Source organism: Salmo salar, chromosome ssa11, assembly GCF_905237065.1.
Source record: "Salmo salar chromosome ssa11, Ssal_v3.1, whole genome shotgun sequence".
Lineage (NCBI taxonomy): Eukaryota > Metazoa > Chordata > Actinopteri > Salmoniformes > Salmonidae > Salmo > Salmo salar.
In genome coordinates this window covers 21,223,377-21,241,377 of record NC_059452.1, presented here as the reverse complement: position 1 = coordinate 21,241,377, position 18,001 = coordinate 21,223,377, and the positions used below count along the sequence as shown (strand labels likewise).

The following is an 18,001-nucleotide window of genomic DNA, read 5'->3' as shown; positions in this document are numbered from 1 at the left end:
TGGTGGGGCAAGCCAGCAGAAAACAGAACAGGGTCAATCACAGCGCAACGCTCCATCATTCATGGGGACACTACGTCACCGCCAAGTCTAAGGGTAGACCTCATTTCTAGCCCCTTGGGCGCTGCCATAATTACATAAGTGCCCATCCAAGAAGGCTCAAGGTTATTGGTCACAGATTAAACATAACGTGATTTGACTTCATTTTCAGTAAATCTTAGTCATGAATCAAGTCAACAATCTACTGGCAAATCCTTTTTAATCCTTGTCATATGAAGAGAAATAGATAAAACGTATCGGTGCTCATCGGCCACTGGACAAACATTACACAAGTTGTAAATCGCAAATTCAACTGAGTGTGTTGGTAAGGAATCAGTGAGAGTGGCTGTGTGGTTCCACTTCTGGGATTAAAGGGCTCTTTTCCAAGTTTAAAATGATAAACATTCAACATTGGCCATGCTGTCAATGACGCATGATTTGTTCCACGCTCAAAACAACTCGGAACTGCGAAAACTTGTCTTGAACTCACGGAAGTCAACTGGGAAGTCAGGAATAAATGAGCTCCAACTGGGAAAGTATGTTTTGAATGGTCATCCATCCTCTTTCTAGAGCTACAACCTGAAGATCAATGACACATGATTTGACATTGTTTTTTTCCGAGCTCCCAGTTGTTTTGAAAGAACCATAAATTCAGAAAATGGCAGACTTGGATGACAAAATTTTCCCACGAAGGACCGCCACGCCACCTTCCAGTTCAAGTGAGCACAGCACAAGGTGAGTCCATGTATTGTATACTGTAGCTATTCACCTGATAAGACAATATGTTTTTACTAACATGAGGATTTAGGACAAAACTATGACAATCTGAATTCAATGACAAAACCATGTTTATTCAAATGTAGATTGATAACAGGAGAATTCATGATAATATAAGACTGCTTATTGTTCAACCAGATTACTAAATTGGTTCAGTTCAGAAAAAACTATTTCCCTTGGCTCCAATTATGGAATACAAATTATAAAAACAATAACAAGTAATTGAATTTCAAGCATTTCCAATCAAGTTCAAGTCATTGTAAAACAGTAATTGCTGCCCTGAGGAACAATCCCTTTGAACATGATAGATTTTTGTTCCTTACCTCTTTCTGTAGCATATAGCTAATCTCTCTGTTGGTAAAGCACATTTAAAATATCTGTCTGTTTAAAGCTAGGCCCAATACAATCGTTTAACCACAGGAATCAGCCTGAGACCCCAGACTTCTGAAATCTCAAAGGCATTCAAAATCGATTAAAATTATAATGCACTTGCCACATTACACAGGTTTCAGAACTACAGTTGCAGGATACATCTTCAAACCACTTAATCATTGGAATTGTAAAATTACTATAAAAATGGATGGAAATGTTTGGCCACATTCTTAAAACAGTATGTTCATTACTCATCAGTAACAACACCCATCAGAGAGAGGTACCCTCTCTCACTGCCCAGTTTCTTGAGGGATGGGATGCCACCTGTAGTGCAGTGGTGTGTGCTGGGCCAGCAGGGAAAGGCATAAGGAGGGGCTGAGAATGTCAAAACGGATTTAGTACTGCAGCCCACAACGGGGCGAAAACACTGAGGACTGTTCCCACAATAAAATTTAATAAAAACGACATAACATTTGCATAATCTTTTTAAAAAGATAGGTCATTGTCAGTGGTTGCGCTCAGGACTCTCGTCCAATCCTAGAGCATCGCTCCATGGGTGACACGAGTGCTTGCTATGGAGCGGTTTCATCGTCAGGGAGACAACGAGACGTGCGGCATGCAGGAGAAGTCACAGGAGGGAGTGTGTTTGCATGTGTGTGTTGGATCCTCCACATCCTGATATAAGTCAATAAAGTTCAGAATAGCAGCAAAGAGTCTTCCTGGTCAGAATTCTATTGGCTGTCCGAATAGTGGATGACGTCTTGATAGATTGCATTGGCGGTGGTCTGGCCAAAGACGAAAGTGCCGATGGTTACCATGATGACACCGTAGACCACCATCCCATGCCAGCTATAGAGAGAGAAGATCAGCATTCAGTAACAGTCACATGAGGAGATTACGTACAGGTAGTGAGTCTAGTCTTACCTAGCAGATCGGACCTCTGTTTCTGAGAGCTTTGCCTGAATCAGACACAGACCTGCAGGGAAGAGCGGACATTATATACAGGCATTATGCTTATTGCTGATATAAACACACAGAATCAGACACACTGGTCATACCTGGGAAGACAAAGATGAAGCAGGCTGCCAGGCCTCCGATGAGGGAGATGACTCGGCCAATGTCGGGGATGAAAAGTGCGAGGACGAGTGTGATCGTGAACCACACAAGCGTCTGCAACACCCTGCGTCTCCGCTCACGCCTCACACACAATTCCACCTGCTCGCCGCGGAAACGGAGCCATAGCCCCTCCAGCACCGCCCTGAAGAAACAAGTTACACAACACAAAAATGTAGTACTGAAATGGCATGGGTGGCACACAGTGGTTTGTAGGGTAAGGTTAGTGTCTCACCGGCCACAGAAGTGTAGAATGGGATAGGAGGTGATAACACAGATGACGATGAAGGCCCTTGCGATCGCCACGGCGATGTCATTAGGAGGATATGACATCAGCACATCCTGACTGACGTTAGACCCAAACGACAGAAAGCCACAGACACCTGAGACAGGGAGTATGCAGTATTAATACATCAACGAATCACACTAGAAATGGGCAATGTCATTAAAAAAAACCTGATGCTTCAAAACTAACTATAGAGCCACACACTGGACAAACACACACCTGTGCCAGTGTAGACAAAGAGGCAGATGATCATGCCGACGGTGACCACACCTCCCCAGGGCTTGAGTTCACTCCTTCTCATGCTGTTAAACACTGGCACACTGCTCACATGACACTTTCGAGAAAGAGAGAAAGATTGTGAGAGGATGTAAGTAACTTCAAGCATTTTCAATCAAGTAATAGAAATAGCCATATGCACACCCCTGCACATTCATACAGACACTCACAAACACAGACAGATACCTGGAAGCCAAAGCATATGGTGGGCATGGCGTTCAACACTGCACTCCAGGAGGACGGGCTGTAACAGACACACTGACTGATTAAAACAAACAAAGCATGATGGGAACAGTAGTTTGATGTAGACTATGCTTTAATGAAAGGCAGTGGGCTGAAATGCCATTTCTGGACTCTATTTCCTGTCTGCTACCATGGGTGTAGAAAACAGGTCTGAATGAATGGGAATTGTATATGTACAGTACCAGTCAAAAGTTTGGACAGACCTCCTCATTCAAGGGTTTTTCTTTATTTTTACTATTTTCTACATTGTAGAATAATAGTGAAGACATCAACACCATGAAATAACACATGGAATCATGTAGTAACCCAAATAATTGTTAAACAAATCTAAATATATTTTATATTTGGAGATTCTTCAAAGTAGCGACCCTTTGCCTTGACAGCTTTGCACACTCTTGGCATTCTCTCAAACAGCTTAATGAGGAATGGTTTTCCAACAGTCTTGAAGGAGTTCCCACATATGCTGAGCACTTGTTGGCTGCTTTTCCTTCACTCTGCAGTCTAACTCATCCAAAACCATCTCAATTGGGTTGAGGTCGGGTGATTGTGGAGGCCAGGGCATCTGATGCAGCACTCCATCACTCTAATTGGTCAAATAACAATTACACAGCCTGGAGGTGTATTTTGGATCATTGTCCTGTTGAAAAACAAATGATAGCGCAAAGCAGATCGGATGGTGTATCGCTGCAGAATGCTGTGGTATCCATGCTGGTTAAGTGTGCCTTGAATTGTAAATAAATCACAGACAGTGTCACCAGCAAAGCACCCCCACACCTCGGGAACTACACGTGCATATCATCTGATCACCTACTCTGCGTCTCATAAAGACACAGCGGTTAAAACCAAAAATCTCAAATTTGGACTCATCAGACCAAAGGACATATTTCCACAGGTCTAATGTCCATTGCTCGTGTTTCTTGGCCCAAGCAAGGCTCTTCTTCTTATTGATGTCTTTGAGTACTGGTTTCTTTGCAGCAATTCAACCATGAAGGCCTGATTCACGCAGTCTACTCTGAACAGTTGATGTTGAGATGTGTCGGTTACTTGAACTCTGAAGCATTTATTTGGGCTGCAACTCTAATGAACTGATCCTCTGCAGCAGAGGTAACTTTGGGTCTTCCTTTCCTGTGGCGGTCCTCATAAGAGTCAGTTTCATCATAGCGCTTGATGGTTTTTGCGACTGTACTTCTTAAAAAAAGTTATTGATATTTTCCGGTTTGACGGACATGTCTTAAAGTAATGATGGACTGTCGTTTCTCTTTGCTTATTTGATCTGTTCTTGCCATAATATGGGCTTGGTCTTTTACCAAATAGGGATATCTTCTGTATACCAACCCTACCTTGCCACAACACAACTGATTGGCTCAAACGCATTAAGAAAGAAAGAAATTCCACAAATTAACAAGGCATACCTGTTAATTGAAATGCATTCCAGGTACACCTGGAATTGCACCTCATTAATCTGGTTGAGAGAATGCCAAGAGTGTGCAAAACTGTCATCAAGGCAAAGGGTGGCTACTTTGAAGAAGAAACATATTTTGATTAGTAACACTTTTTTGTTACTACATGATTCCATATGTGTTATTTCATAGTTTTGATGTCTTCACTATTATTGTACAATGTAGAAAATAGTACAAATAAAAGAAAAACCCTGGAATGAGTAGGTGTGTCCAAACTTTTGACTGGTACTGTAGTTCAGTTAGCTTACCTGGTTGGAATGTAGCCGGGGGTCATCTCTTTATCAGGCCAGATGTATTTCAGTATAACCACAATGGTGACATACCAGGTGCCAACAACACTGAGCGCACTACAAAACAGGAGAACAGCACTATCAGACTGACCTGTGTTCATGTAGCCTACTGATACAAAGCAGGCTTCAAATTCTAATTCAATCATCAGTTGTAGACTAAAGGATGGTGTGGGAAGGTATACTTAGTACATTTGTAAAGTGTATTTGTCGGATGCAGGAAGGCATACCTGGCGTATTTCTGGAAGCCAATCTCTTTGGGGATGGAAAGAGGCAGAATGACCAGGACGGCGGTCACACAAATGGTGAACTTACGGTCAATGTACCAGTGACCACCGACCACACCGTCTGGCAAATGAGCTATTGCAGCTATCACTACAGAAAGACAGAGATAGTGAGTAGAGGAAGTGAGAGAAATAGAGGAAAGGCAGCAGAGGAAACAAAACATTCCATTGACTACAGTCTTATTTAAAGTGGAATTGTTTTAGTGCTGGCTATCTGATAGCAGGGTCATAGTCCATCTGAGACTGACCTAAGGTGGCTTTCCAAACTATTTTGAAGGTATAAAGGACATGGAAACCTGGTGAAAAAGGCTAGCCAATGCTACAATCTCCAACTTTGAGTGAAACTCTGGTACCCTGCAAACCATGATCTGTATTGTATTTTACACAAGTCAAACGTAATGGAGTCTATGGCATGTTGTTAATGGTTGCCGTTCATTCAAGGACTTATACATGACCGCCTCATTGACCTGATAGCTAGTGAGGTGAGACAGACAGTACCACCATCAGTGCTTATTCACAAATATTCTCATCAGAGGAGGCTGGTTTGATGTGTTTTCTTGTATACCGAATATGCCAGATATTGTTGTGTTGGGGAAGGAGCTCATTCTGGAAGTGGGTTACTCTTTTGACTCCTACATAGAGCAGACCTTTGCTGACAAGTTGCTGAAATACCAGCCCCTTGTTTGTCAGCTGTCATGGGCAGCTTAGCGGTTTGGAGAAGTTGTTTGGCAATTCTACGGTAACAGAGTGATGCGGAGACTTAGATTTTTCACTTTAAAATGTCAAACAAAAAACAATGATTGCAAAGTTAAACAACCCAGAAAACTCTATGCACAAGGCCTACTTTTAACAATTTCCAAAAACACATTTATCTGAAGAACAGTGCAGATGCAAAGTTTAGTAACCGAGTGCCGTCATTATGTTATCATCACTCTGTTACCGGGTGGGAATCCACTTCACTTACTGTAGTTCAATATCCAAAATATAGATTATTTTCAAACTCAAGGTATTTTATTTCACCTTTATTTAACCAGGTAGGCTAGTTGAGAACAAGTTCTCATTTGCAACTGCGACCTGGCCAAGATAAAGCATAGCAATTTGACACATACAACAACGCAGAGTTACACATGGAATAAACAAAACATAGTCAAAAATACAGTAGAACAAAAGAAAACAAATCTATATACAGTGAGTGCAAATGAGGTAAGTTAAGGCAATAAATAGGCCATGGTGGCGAAGTAATTACAATATAGCAATTTAACACTGGAATGGTAGATGTGCAGAAGATGAATGTGCAAGTAGAGATACTGGGGTGCAAAGGAGCAAGATAAATAAATAAATACAGTATGTGGATGTGGTAGGTAGATAGATGGGCTGTTTACAGATGGGCTATGTCCAGGTGCAGTGATCTGTGAGCTGCTCTGACAGCTGGTGCTTAAAGTTAGTGAGGGAGATATGAGTCTCCAGCTTCAGAGATTTTTGCAGTTCGTTCCAGTCATTGGCAGCAGAGAACTGGAAGGAAAGACGACCAAAGGAGAAATTGGCTTTGGGGGTGACCAGTGAGATATACCTGCTGGAGCGCGTGCTACGAGTGGGTGCTGCTATGGTGACCAGTGAGCTGAGATAAGGCGGGGCTTTACCTAGCAGAGACTTGTAAATAACCTGTAGCCAGTGGGTTTGGCAACGAGTATGAAGCGAGGGCCAACCAACGAGAGCGTACAGGTCGCAATGGTGGGTAGTGTATGGGGCTTTGTTGACAAAACGGATGGCACTGTGATAGACTGCATCCAGTTTGTTGAGTAGAGTGTTGGAGGCTATTTTATAGATGACATCACCGAAGTCGAGGATCGGTAGGATGGTCAGTTTTACAAGGGCATGTTTGGCAGCATGAGTGAAGGATGCTTTGTTGTGATATAGGAAGCCGATTCTAGATTTAATTTTGGATTGGAGATGCTTAATGTGAGTCTGGAAGGAGAGTTTACAGTGTAACCAGACACCCAGGTATTTGTAGTTGTCCACGTATTCTAAGTCTGTGCCATCCAGAGTAGTGATGCTGGACGGGCGAGCAGGTGCGGGCAGTGATCGATTGAATAGCATGCATTTAGTTTTACTTGCGTTTAAGAGCAGTTGGAGGCCACGGAAGGAGATTTGTATGGCATTGAAGCTCGTCTGGAGGTTAGTTAACACAGTGTCCAAAGAGGGGCCAGAAGTATACAGAATGGTGTCGTCTGCGTAGAGGTGGATCAGAGAATCACCAGCAGCAAGAGCAACATCATTGATGTATACAGAGAAGAGAGTCGGCCCGAGAATTGAACCCTGTGGCACACCCATAGAGACTGCCAGAGGTCCGGACAACAGGCCCTCCGATTTGACACACTGAACTCTATCAGAGAAGTAGTTGGTAAACCAGGCGAGGCAATCATTTGAGAAACCAAGGCTGTCGAGTCTGCCAATAAGAATGTGGTGATTGACAGAGTCGAAAGCCTTGGCCAGGTCGATGAAAACGGCTGCACAGTAATGTCTCTTATCGATGGCGGTTATGATGTCGTTTAGGACCTTGAGCGTGGATGAGGTGAACCCATGACCAGCTCTGAAACCAGATTGCATAGCGGAGAAGGTACGGTGGGATTCGAAATGGTCGGTGATCTGTTTGTTAACTTGGCTTTCGAAGACCTTAGAAAGGCAGGGTAGGATAGATATAGGTCTGTAGCAGTTTGGGTCTAGAGTGCCTTTGAAGAGGGGGATGACAGCAGCTGCTTTCCAATCTTTGGGAATCTCAGACGATACGAAAGAGAGGTTGAACAGGCTAGTAATAGGGGTTGCAACAATTTCGGCAGATAATTTTAGAAAGAGAGGGTCCAGATTGTCTAGCCCGGCTGATTTGTATGGGTCCAGATTTTGCAGCTCTTTCAGAACATCAGCTATCTGGATTTGGGTGAAGGAGAAATGGTGGGGGCTTTGGCGGGTTGCTGTGGAGGGTGCCGGGCAGTTGACCTAGGTAGGGGTAGCCAGGTGGAAAGCATGGCCAGCCGTAGAGAAATGCTTATTGAAATTCTCAATTATAGTGGATTTATCGGTGGTAACAGTGTTTCCTAGCCTCAGAGCAGTGGGCAGCTGGGAGGAGGTGCTCTTATTCTCCATGGACTTTACAGTGTCCCAGAACTTTTTTGAGTTAGTACTACAGGATGCAAATTTCTGTTTGAAAAAGCTAGCCTTAGCTTTTCTAACTGCCTGTGTATATTTGTTCCTAACTTCCCTGAAAAGTTGTATATCACGGGGGCTATTCGATGCTAATGCAGAACGCCACAGAATGTTTTTGTGCTGGTCAAGGGCAGACAGGTCTGGAGTGAACCAAGGACTATATCTATTCCTAGTTTGAGTGGGGCATGCTTATTTATCCTGTTAGGGCTAGGGGGCAGCATTGACACGGCTGGATAAAAAACATACCCGATTTAATCTGGTTACCACTCCTACCCAGTAACTAGAATATGCATATACTTATTACATATGGATAGAAAACACCCTAAATTTTCTAAAACTGTTTGAATGGTGTCTGTGAGTATAACAGAACTCAAATGGCAGGTCAAAACCTGAGAGATTCCTTTACAGGAAGTGGCCTGTCTGACCATTTGTTGAACTTCTTTTCCATCTCTATCATTTACTAAGGATCTCTGCTCTAACGTGACACTTCCCACGTCGTCCATAGGCTCTCAGAGCCCGGGAAAAAACAGAATGTCGTCATTCCAGCCCCAGGCTGAAACACATTATCGCCTTTCTCAAGTGGCCGATCAAGAGACACTGGCTTATGCGCGTGACCCCGACCGCCCCCGCCTTTGGGATTTTTTTCCTCTGTTTGCCGAAAAGGAGATTCCCTGTCGGAATATTATCGCTTTTCTACGAGAAAAGTGTCGTAAAATTGATTTTAAACAGCGGTTGACATGCTTCGAAGTACGGTAATGGAATACTTAGAATTTTATTGTCACGAATTGCGCCAAGCGCGTGACACTTCTTTACTATTTCGGATAGTGTCTGGAACGCATCGAACAAAACGCCGCTATTCGGATATAACGATGGATTATTTTGGACCAAACCAACATTTGTTATTGAAGTAGCAGTCCTGGCTGTGTATTCTGACGAAGACAACAAAAGGTAATGAAATTTTTATAATAGTAAATATGATTATGGTGAGTGCTAAACTTGCCGGGTGTCTAAATAGCGAGCCCGTGATGCCTGGGCTATGTACTTAGAATATTGCAAAATGTGCTTTCACCAAAAAGCTATTTTAAAATCGGACATATCGAGTGCATAGAGGAGGTCTGTATCTATAATTCTTAAAATAATTGTTATGCTTTTTGTGAACGTTTATCGTGAGTAATTTAGTAAAATGTTAGCGAATTCCCCGGAAGTTTGCGCGGTATGCTAGTTCTGAACGTCACATGCTAATGTAAAAAGCTGGTTTTTGATATAAATATGAACTTGATTGAACAAAACATGCATGTATTGTATAACATAATGTCCTAGGGTTGTCATCTGATGAAGATCATCAAAGGTGAGTGCTGCATTTAGCTGTCTTCTGGGTTTTGGTGACATTATATGCTGGCTTGAAAAATGGGTGTCTGATTATTTCTGGCTTGGTACTCTGCTGACATAATCTAATGTTTTGCTTTCGTTGTAAAGCCTTTTTGAAATCGGACAGTGTGGTTAGATTAACGAGAGTCTTGTCTTTAAATGGCTGTAAAATAGTCATATGTTTGAGAAATTGAAGTAATAGGATTTTTAAGGTTTTGAAAATCGCGCCACAGGATAGCAGTGGCTGTTACGTAGGTGGGACGAATTCGTCCCGCCTAGCCTAGAGAGGTGTTAAGATGGTGAGGAAGGCACTTTTAAAGAACAGCCAGGCATCATCTACTGACGGGATGAGGTCAATGTCATTCCAGGATACCCCGGCCAGGTTGATTAGAACGGCCTGCTCGCAGAAGTGTTTTAGGGAGAGTTTGACAGTGATGAGGGGTGGTCATTTGGTCGCAGACCCATTACGGATGCAGGCAATGATAGCTGAGATCTTGATTGAAAACAGCAGAGGTGTATTTGGAGGGCGAGTTAGTTAGGATGACATCTATGAGGGTGCCCGTGTTTACAGATTTGGGGTTGTACCTGGTAGGTTCATTGATCATTTGTGTGAGATTGAGGGCATCAAGCTTAGATTGTAGGATGGCCGGGGTGTTAACCTGTTGGGGGTAGGGGGCAGTATTGACACGGCCGGATAAAAAACGTACCCGATTTAATCTGGTTACTACTCCTGCCCAGTGACTAGAATATGCATATAATTATTGGCTTTGGATAGAAAACACCTTAAAGTTTCTAAAACTGTTTGAATGGTGTCTGTGAGTAAAACAGAACTCATATGGCAGGCAAAAACCTGAGAAGATTCCTTACAGGAAGTGCCCTCTCTGACAAGATCTTGTTCTTCTTGTCTCTGTTTATTGAAGACTGAGGATCTTTGCTGTAACATAACACTTCCTACGGCTCCCATAGGCTCTCAGAGCCCGGGAAAAAGCTGAATGATATCGAGGCAGCCCCAGGCTGAAACACATTTGCGCTTTTGGCAAGTGGCCGATCAGAGGACAATGGGCTTAGGCGCGTGGACGAGTCGACCCCATGCTTTATTTTCTTTCATCTTTTTACCTAAACGCAGATTCCCGGTCGGAATATTATCGCTTTTTTACGAGAAAAATTGCATAAAAATTGAATTTAAACAGTGGTTGACATGCTTCGAAGTACGGTAATGGAATATTTAGAATTTTTTTGTCATGAAATGCGTCGTGCTCGTCACCCTTCTTTACCCTTTCGGATAGTGTCTTGAACGCACGAACAAAACGCTGCTGTTTGGATATAACTATGGATTATTTGGGACCAAACCAACATTTGTTATTGAAGTAGAAGTCCTGGGAGTGCATTCTGACGAAGAACACCAAAGGTAATAACATTTTTCTTATAGTAAATCTGACTTTGGTGAGTGCTAAACTTGCTGGGTGTCTAAATAGCCCGGCATCACAGGGCTAGCTATCTACTTAGAATATTGCAAAATGTGCTTTCACCGAAAAGCTATTTTAAAATCGGACATATCGAGTGCATAGAGGAGTTCTGTATCTATAATTCTTAAAATAATTGTTATGCTTTTTGTGAACGTTTATCGTGAGTAATTTAGTAAATTTTTAGTAAATTCACCGGAAGTTTGCGGGGGGTATGCTAGTTCTGAACGTCACATGCTAATGTAAAAAGCTGGTTTTTGATATAAATATGAACTTAATTGAACAAAACATGCATGTATTGTATAACATAATGTCCTAGGTGTGTCATCTGATGAAGATCATCAAAAGGTTAGTGCTGCATTTAGCTGTCTTCTGGGTTTTTGTGACATTATATTCTAGCTTGAAAAATGGGTGTCTGATTATTTCTGGCTGGGTACTCTGCTGACATAATCTAATGTTTTGCTTTCGTTGTAAAGCCTTTTTGAAATCGGACAGTGTGGTTAGATTAACGAGAGTCTTGTCTTTAAAATGGTGTAAAATAGTCATATGTTTGAGAAATTGAAGTAATAGCATTTCTAAGGTATTTGAATAACGCGCCACAGGATTCCACTGGCTGTTACGTAGGTGGGACGATTTCGTCCCGCCGACCCTAGAGAGGTTAAGCATGTCCCAGTTTAGGTCACCTAGTAGCACGAGCTCAGAAGATAGATGGGGGGGGCAATCAATTCACATATGGTATCGAGGGCACAGCAGAGGGCAGAGGGAGGTCTATAGCAAGCGGCAACAGTGAGAGACTCATTTCTGGAAAGGTGAATTTTTAGAAGTAGAAGCTCGAATTGTTTGGGTACAGACTTGGATAGTAATACAGAACTCTGCAGGCCATCTTTGCAGTAGATTGCAACACCGCCCCCTTTGGCAGTTCTATCTTGGCGGAAAATGTTATAGTTAGCGATGGAGATTTCAGGGTTTTTGGTGGTTTTCCTAAGCCAGGATTCAGACACAGCTAAGACATCCAGGTTGGCAGAGTGTGTGTGCTAAAGCAGTGAGTAAAACAAACTTAGGGAGTAGGCTTCTAATGTTAACATGCATGAAACCAAGGCTTTTACGGTTACAGAAGTCAACAAATGAGAGCACCTGGGGAGTGGGAATGGAGCTAGGCACTGCAGGACCTGGATTAACCTCCACATCACCAGAGGAACAGAGGAGAAGTAGGATAAGGGTACGGCTAAAGGCTATACGAACTGGCCGTCTAGCACGTTCAGAACAGAGAGTAAAAGGAGCAGGTTTCTGGGCACGATAGCATAAATTCAAGGCATAGTGTACAGACAAAGGTAAGGTAGGATGTGAGTACATTGGAGGAAAACCTAGGCATTGAGTAATGATGAGAGAGATATAGTCTCTAGAGACGTTTAAACCAGGTGATGTCATCGCATATGTAGGAGGTGGAACAACATGGTTGGTTAAGGCATATAGAGCAGGGCTAGAGGCTCTACAGTGAAATAAGACAGTAATCACTAACCAGGACAGTAATGGACGAGGCATATTGATATTAGAGAGAGGCATGCGTAGCCAAGTGAACACATGGGTCCAGTGAGTGGTTGGGCTGACTGGGGACACGGCAATTCAGACAGTTAGCAGGCCGATGCTAACAAGCTAACAGTTAGTAGGCCGGGGCTAAACAAGCTAGCAGTTAGCAGACCGGGGCTGGCAAGCTAGCAGTTAGCAGACCGGGTTAGCAAGCAAGCAGTTGGCAGCCCAGGGCTAACAGTTAGCAGACCGGGGCAGGCAAGCTAGCAGTTAGCAGACCAGGGCAGGCAAGCTAGCAGTTAACAGACCGATGTTATAGTTGACACCCCAATCTTTCTGCAGACATCTTTGAATCTAAATTCGGAGTAGATATTTAAGAGTTTTTGGAAAACGTGGTCACAAAAAAAACTGAGGGAGATTTTACCGTCATTCTGTTACCAAACTTTTCATCTGCACTGCTTTTCAAGTAAATGCATCAGTAAGTGTCCAGATATCCGTGTCCTTTTGAATTCTTCGACTGTAATGTGATTTGTAGATTCAAATAAAGTATTTAAAAATGTGTGTGTGTGTACACACGTTCATTATCTATGTGTGAAAAACACTCACAGCGGTCCAGCTGGTCTCCAATGACGATAAAGAAGGCGATGCAGGTGCCGAAGGTGTAGACGGCGATGGCCACCTCACAGATTACCCCGGTGACCTTCCCACACGAGGCCCGCACCACCTCCTGGTAGGTGCCCTCATTACTGACCTAGACAAACAGCACAGGGTCACTAGGATGAGTACTGCTGTAAAAGACTGTCTTAAATTGTAGATTGTGTGTTCATAAGGGGGGGGGTATTAACTTACTAACCTGGGAGCAGTATGCCAGGATCACCAGACCGCTGATGATGAAAATCAGCATTAACTACAACACACAAAAACAGGAAGTTATACCAAATACATTCTCACTTCTGCTCCTGGAGTGCCACAGTGTGCAGGCTTCGGTCTCAAAAGTGAGTATGTAGCGCTCACCATCTGTAGCACCACCCCTGCAATCACGCCTCCAGCCATGTTGAAGGCGGCGGAGAAGTTGAGTAGTCCTGCCCCCAGCGCAGCGTTCACCACAATGAAGACAGCGGCTGTGGCAGACACCCCTCCACTCCTCTCTCTGTCTGACAAAGGGGGGCGAACGGACTCCACACTGGGGCTCTGCAGTAGCCACGCCCTCTCACCAGCATCTTCACTCCCAGCCTCGGCCCAGTCCCCCGCCTCACTGTTAATCGCCATGGGACACCACCCGGCTGGCACAGCCCCAAAAACAATACCTAAAACACCCCCAAATTCACTCTACTCTGTTCAACACAGACTTCAACAATAAAGAGCTGAGTTTAGGGTATTCAGAGTTTGGGTTGAGGGGTCAGTCTGAAGGTTGAAAGTTTGTTGTGGCTCTTGTGACATTCAGGACACAGATGACTGCTTGTCAGTTTATCCTCAAAGTGGATGTAGTGTCACCCAGCAGTCAACCCTTTCGTCAATCTGCAACAAGACAAACACACATTACAGCTTTGGCCTATTCGACACCTTCTCAGCTCTCTCTAAGTGCTTACTACCTAGTAAAACTACAACCTGCTTTCCCAGTAGCCTACACATTCTTGTCAGTGCGTTCTCCCCCCGGTCCCCTGCCTTGTGCTGTCGGCTGACCTTGCTTTACTCACCAACACCAGAATGTGACCAAAAATAACAAATAAAAAGACTGGTCAAAAAAAAAAAAAAGACGAATCACCAGGAATTCAGCTAAAAATTAGTTTAATTTTAAAAATCTGTTCCCAAGTATTCCCACGAATAAAAAAAAAAGAGACATGATCGTGTGTCAATGTCATCAAGGTATGAAGTTGTTATTTTCAAATACAATCTCTTTTTGGGCCTAGTTGTGGTCAACTTGCAGTGTTCAAAATTATTATAATTATGTTCCGGCCTCCCGACCATTCGCTCCGACAAAAAATTAATTAATTAAATTAATTCCCCCAAAAAATTGAATCGGCCCCTAGGCTGAATCTAGTTGCCTACCCCTGCTTTACAGCATTCCTCGGAAACACATTCTAAAGAGACAAGTAATCATTCGTTTTAGATAGGTCTGATCCCAAGAGATTTTCACTTCATATCCCTGAGAAGGATCACAGTAAAGTGGACTTCAGTGATCAGGGTCACTGTTCTCACGATGACACAGTGTGCCACAGTAGATGACTGTTGTAAACCTCACTGTCAGGCGTGGGACCTACACACTAAACAGGATAATTATTAGTGCTTGTCAGAGGCTATGCATTTTTGTAGGCATTCATGTAGGTAAGCTATGTCATGGACATGTTGACTGTAAGTCATAAATAAGAATAGGTTATATTGAAATACAAGGTGGATAACAACTTAATCTAGTCAAAGGGAAATAGACCACATACTTCTCTTACCTCTATTTTGAAATTTTGTTTGTGTTCACAAGCTGCTAGGCAGAGATGGTAAGGGGCCTGTCAATAGACCATTAACACAAAATATCTTGTCTACGTACTAAAAGATGACAAGTGTCTGTAACTAGTCATCCTCAACCACCTTTAGACTTTTCTTGACGTTGAGGTGACTTGGAGAAATGAATTATCATGAACATTTTCAAACCCTCTGAAGGGGAAATATATCCCCTGCAGGACTTTCAAGACATATTTTAAAAAAGGGATAGTTTACCTACATTTTTTACCAAATTCTTAAAAAGGTGCAATATGCAGAAATCGCTCTGCCATTTCCTGGTTGCAAAAATTCTAAATAGTTTGCCTAACTTCAGTTTGTGACAAAACAAGCCCTCAGTGTAGAGAATCACTCTACCATCTAAACCACTGAAATACACTACTGGTCAAAAGTTTTAGAACATTTACTCATTCAAGGGTTTTTCTTTATTTTACTACTTTCTACATTGTAGAATAATACTGAAGACGTAAGAACTATGAAATAACACATATGGAATCATGTAGTAACCAAAAAAAAGTGTTAAACAAATCTAAAAATATATTTCAGATTCTTCAAATAGACAACCTTTGCATTGACAGCTTTGCACACTCTTGGCATTCTTACAACCAGCTTCACCTAGAATGCTTTTCCAAGAGTCTTGAAGGAGTTCCCACATATGCTGAGCACTTGTTGGCTGCTTTTCCTTCACTTTGAGGTCCAACTCATCACAAACCATCTCAATTTAGTTGAGGTCGGGGGGATTGTGGAGGCTAGGTCATCTGATGCAGCACCATCACTCTCCTTCTTGGTAAAATAGCACTTACACAGCCTGGAGGTGTGTTGGATCTTTGTCTTGTTGAAAAACAAATAATAGTCCCACTAAGCACAAACCAGATGGGATGGCGCATCGCTGCAGAATGCTGTGGTAGCCATGCTGGTTAAGTGTGCCTTGAATTATAAATAAATCACAGACAGTGTCACCAGCAAAACAACCCCACACCATAACACCTCCTCCTCCATGCTTTACGGTGGGAAATACACATGCGGAGATCATCCGTTCACCCACACCGCGTCTCATAAAGAAATGGCGGTTGGAACCAAACGTCTCCAATTTGGTCTCCAGACCAGAGGACAAATTTCCACCGATCTAATGTCCATTGCTTGTGTTTCTTGGCCCAAGCAAGTCTCTTCTTATTGGTTTCCTTTAGTAGTGGTTTCTTTGCAGCAATTTGATCATGAAGGCCTGATTCACACATTCTTCTCTGAACAGTTGATGTTGAGATGTGTCTGTTACTTGAACTCTGTGAAGTATTTATTTGGGCTGGTAACTCTAATGAACTTATCCTCTGCAGCAGAGGTAACTCTGGGTCTTCCATTCCTGTGGCGGTCTTCATGAGAGCTAGTTTCATCATAGCGCTTGATGGTTTTTGTGACTGCACTTGAAGAAACGTTCAAAGTTCTTGAAATTTTCCGTATTGACTGACCTTCATGTCTTAAAGTAATGATGTACTGTCGTTTCTCTTTGCTTATTTGAGCAGTTCTTGCCATCATATGGTCTTTTACCAAATAGGGCTATTTTCCGTATACTATTTTCCTATCTTGTCACAACAAAACTGATTGGCTCAAACGCATTAAGGAAAGAAATTCCACAAATTAACTTTTAAGAAGGCACACCTGTTAATTGAAATGCATTCCAGGTGACTACCCCATGAAGCAGTTTAGAGAATTCCAAGAGCGTGCAAAGCTGTCATCAAGGCAAAGGATGGCTATTTGAAAAATCTCAAATATAAAATATATTTTGATTTGTTTAACACTTTTTTGTTACTAAATGATTCCATGTGTTATTTCATAGTGTTGGTCTTCAGTATTACTCTACAATGTAGAAAATAGCACAAATAAAGAAAAAACCTTTGAATGAGTAGGTGTTCTAAAACTTTTGACCGGTAGTGTATATATTTAAGTTGTTTGAAGCTTCTGTACAAAACTGAAAGTAAAAGAAAAAAACGATACTTAAGCATAGAAATAGCGCACATAGAACATATCCCGCTTCTTAGACTTCCTTTCAATGAGAATGACCGATCTATGATTCACATTTCTATGTGAATTTGGTCATCCACCCAAAAAGTTCCATTTTGCAGCTTTAATAATTATAATCTCTCAATGTTAATCTTAAAATTAACCAGATTGATGCATTTAGCTATTGAAACGAAAATGTCTTCTTCCAGGGAGGATGCCCACGGATGCCCTACTAGTGTTCCCCTTCTGGATTTGGGCTAAACCCCCAATGTCATCAAATCATAGAAACACCACAGGAGCTACTTAAACAATAACAAAGACTAGAAACATTCATAAAATACAGAAATTTGGTAGCTTTACTAATAGTCAACTTTGCATATAAAGCAACTGGATCTTACATTCAGATCTAGCAACAGGCCTAGAAAATCCCAAATCACGACAATGAACTTGATTGGTGATGTTATTACAGCAAACTGGACACTGCATCATCGTCGTCAGCTGTTGCTAGCTGGCTGATAGTTTCCGAAAGCTGCTACCGCCTCCCCATCTACATATGCTTTAACCTATTCTGTTGAAAATATGAAAATGCATATAATATACTCAAATACTCGACAAATACCTCTCTATTGCCTCTCCGATGCTTGTGTTTTTCTCCAACAACCGCAAGCGCAGTGAAATTCCTGCTGAACAAGCAACGATGGCATGTGACTTGTTTGGGATGTGATCATGTGACGATGTAAAACGACGTCTTCAAAAACGAAGTGCATGGTGGGAATTGTAGTTTACTGCCACGAGAACGCCACAAATCATTCCAGAGAGG

The 18,001-nt window shown here is 42.4% G+C and overlaps 1 protein-coding gene across 2 annotated transcripts; it reads right to left on the bottom strand.

Annotated features, from left to right (window-relative positions):
• Positions 1-866: 866 nt before the first annotated feature.
• Positions 867-17,924, bottom strand: LOC106562244 (putative sodium-coupled neutral amino acid transporter 7). Of its 2 annotated transcripts, none has more exons than XM_014127002.2 (12): positions 17,801-17,924; positions 13,708-14,211; positions 13,547-13,600; positions 13,300-13,444; positions 5,081-5,225; positions 4,812-4,910; positions 3,047-3,104; positions 2,804-2,918; positions 2,534-2,681; positions 2,244-2,443; positions 2,110-2,161; positions 867-2,034 (listed from the first exon to the last, which is right to left on the bottom strand). In XM_014127002.2, the coding sequence occupies exons 2-12, from the start codon at positions 13,960-13,962 to the stop codon at positions 1,917-1,919; spliced, it is 1,389 nt and encodes a 462-aa protein (XP_013982477.1). In that variant the 5' UTR covers positions 13,963-14,211; positions 17,801-17,924; the 3' UTR covers positions 867-1,916. The 2 variants fall into 2 exon arrangements, with proteins under 2 accessions (XP_013982477.1, XP_013982478.1); XM_014127003.2 differs by having other exon boundaries at positions 17,580-17,885.
• Positions 17,925-18,001: the final 77 nt, after the last annotated feature.

Excerpts from the sequence above, each read along its gene's own strand:
- LOC106562244 (XM_014127002.2), bottom strand. The coding sequence starts at position 13,962 with ATGGCGATTAACAGTGAGGCGGGGGACTGGGCCGAGGCTGGGAGTGAA. Across the intron at positions 13,445-13,546 it reads TCCTGGCATACTGCTCCCAG|GTCAGTAATGAGGGCACCTA; the intron begins GTTAGTAAGTTA and ends CTGTTTGTCTAG. Across the intron at positions 5,226-13,299 it reads TGGAGACCAGCTGGACCGCT|TGATAGCTGCAATAGCTCAT; the intron begins GTGAGTGTTTTT and ends GTCTTTCTGTAG.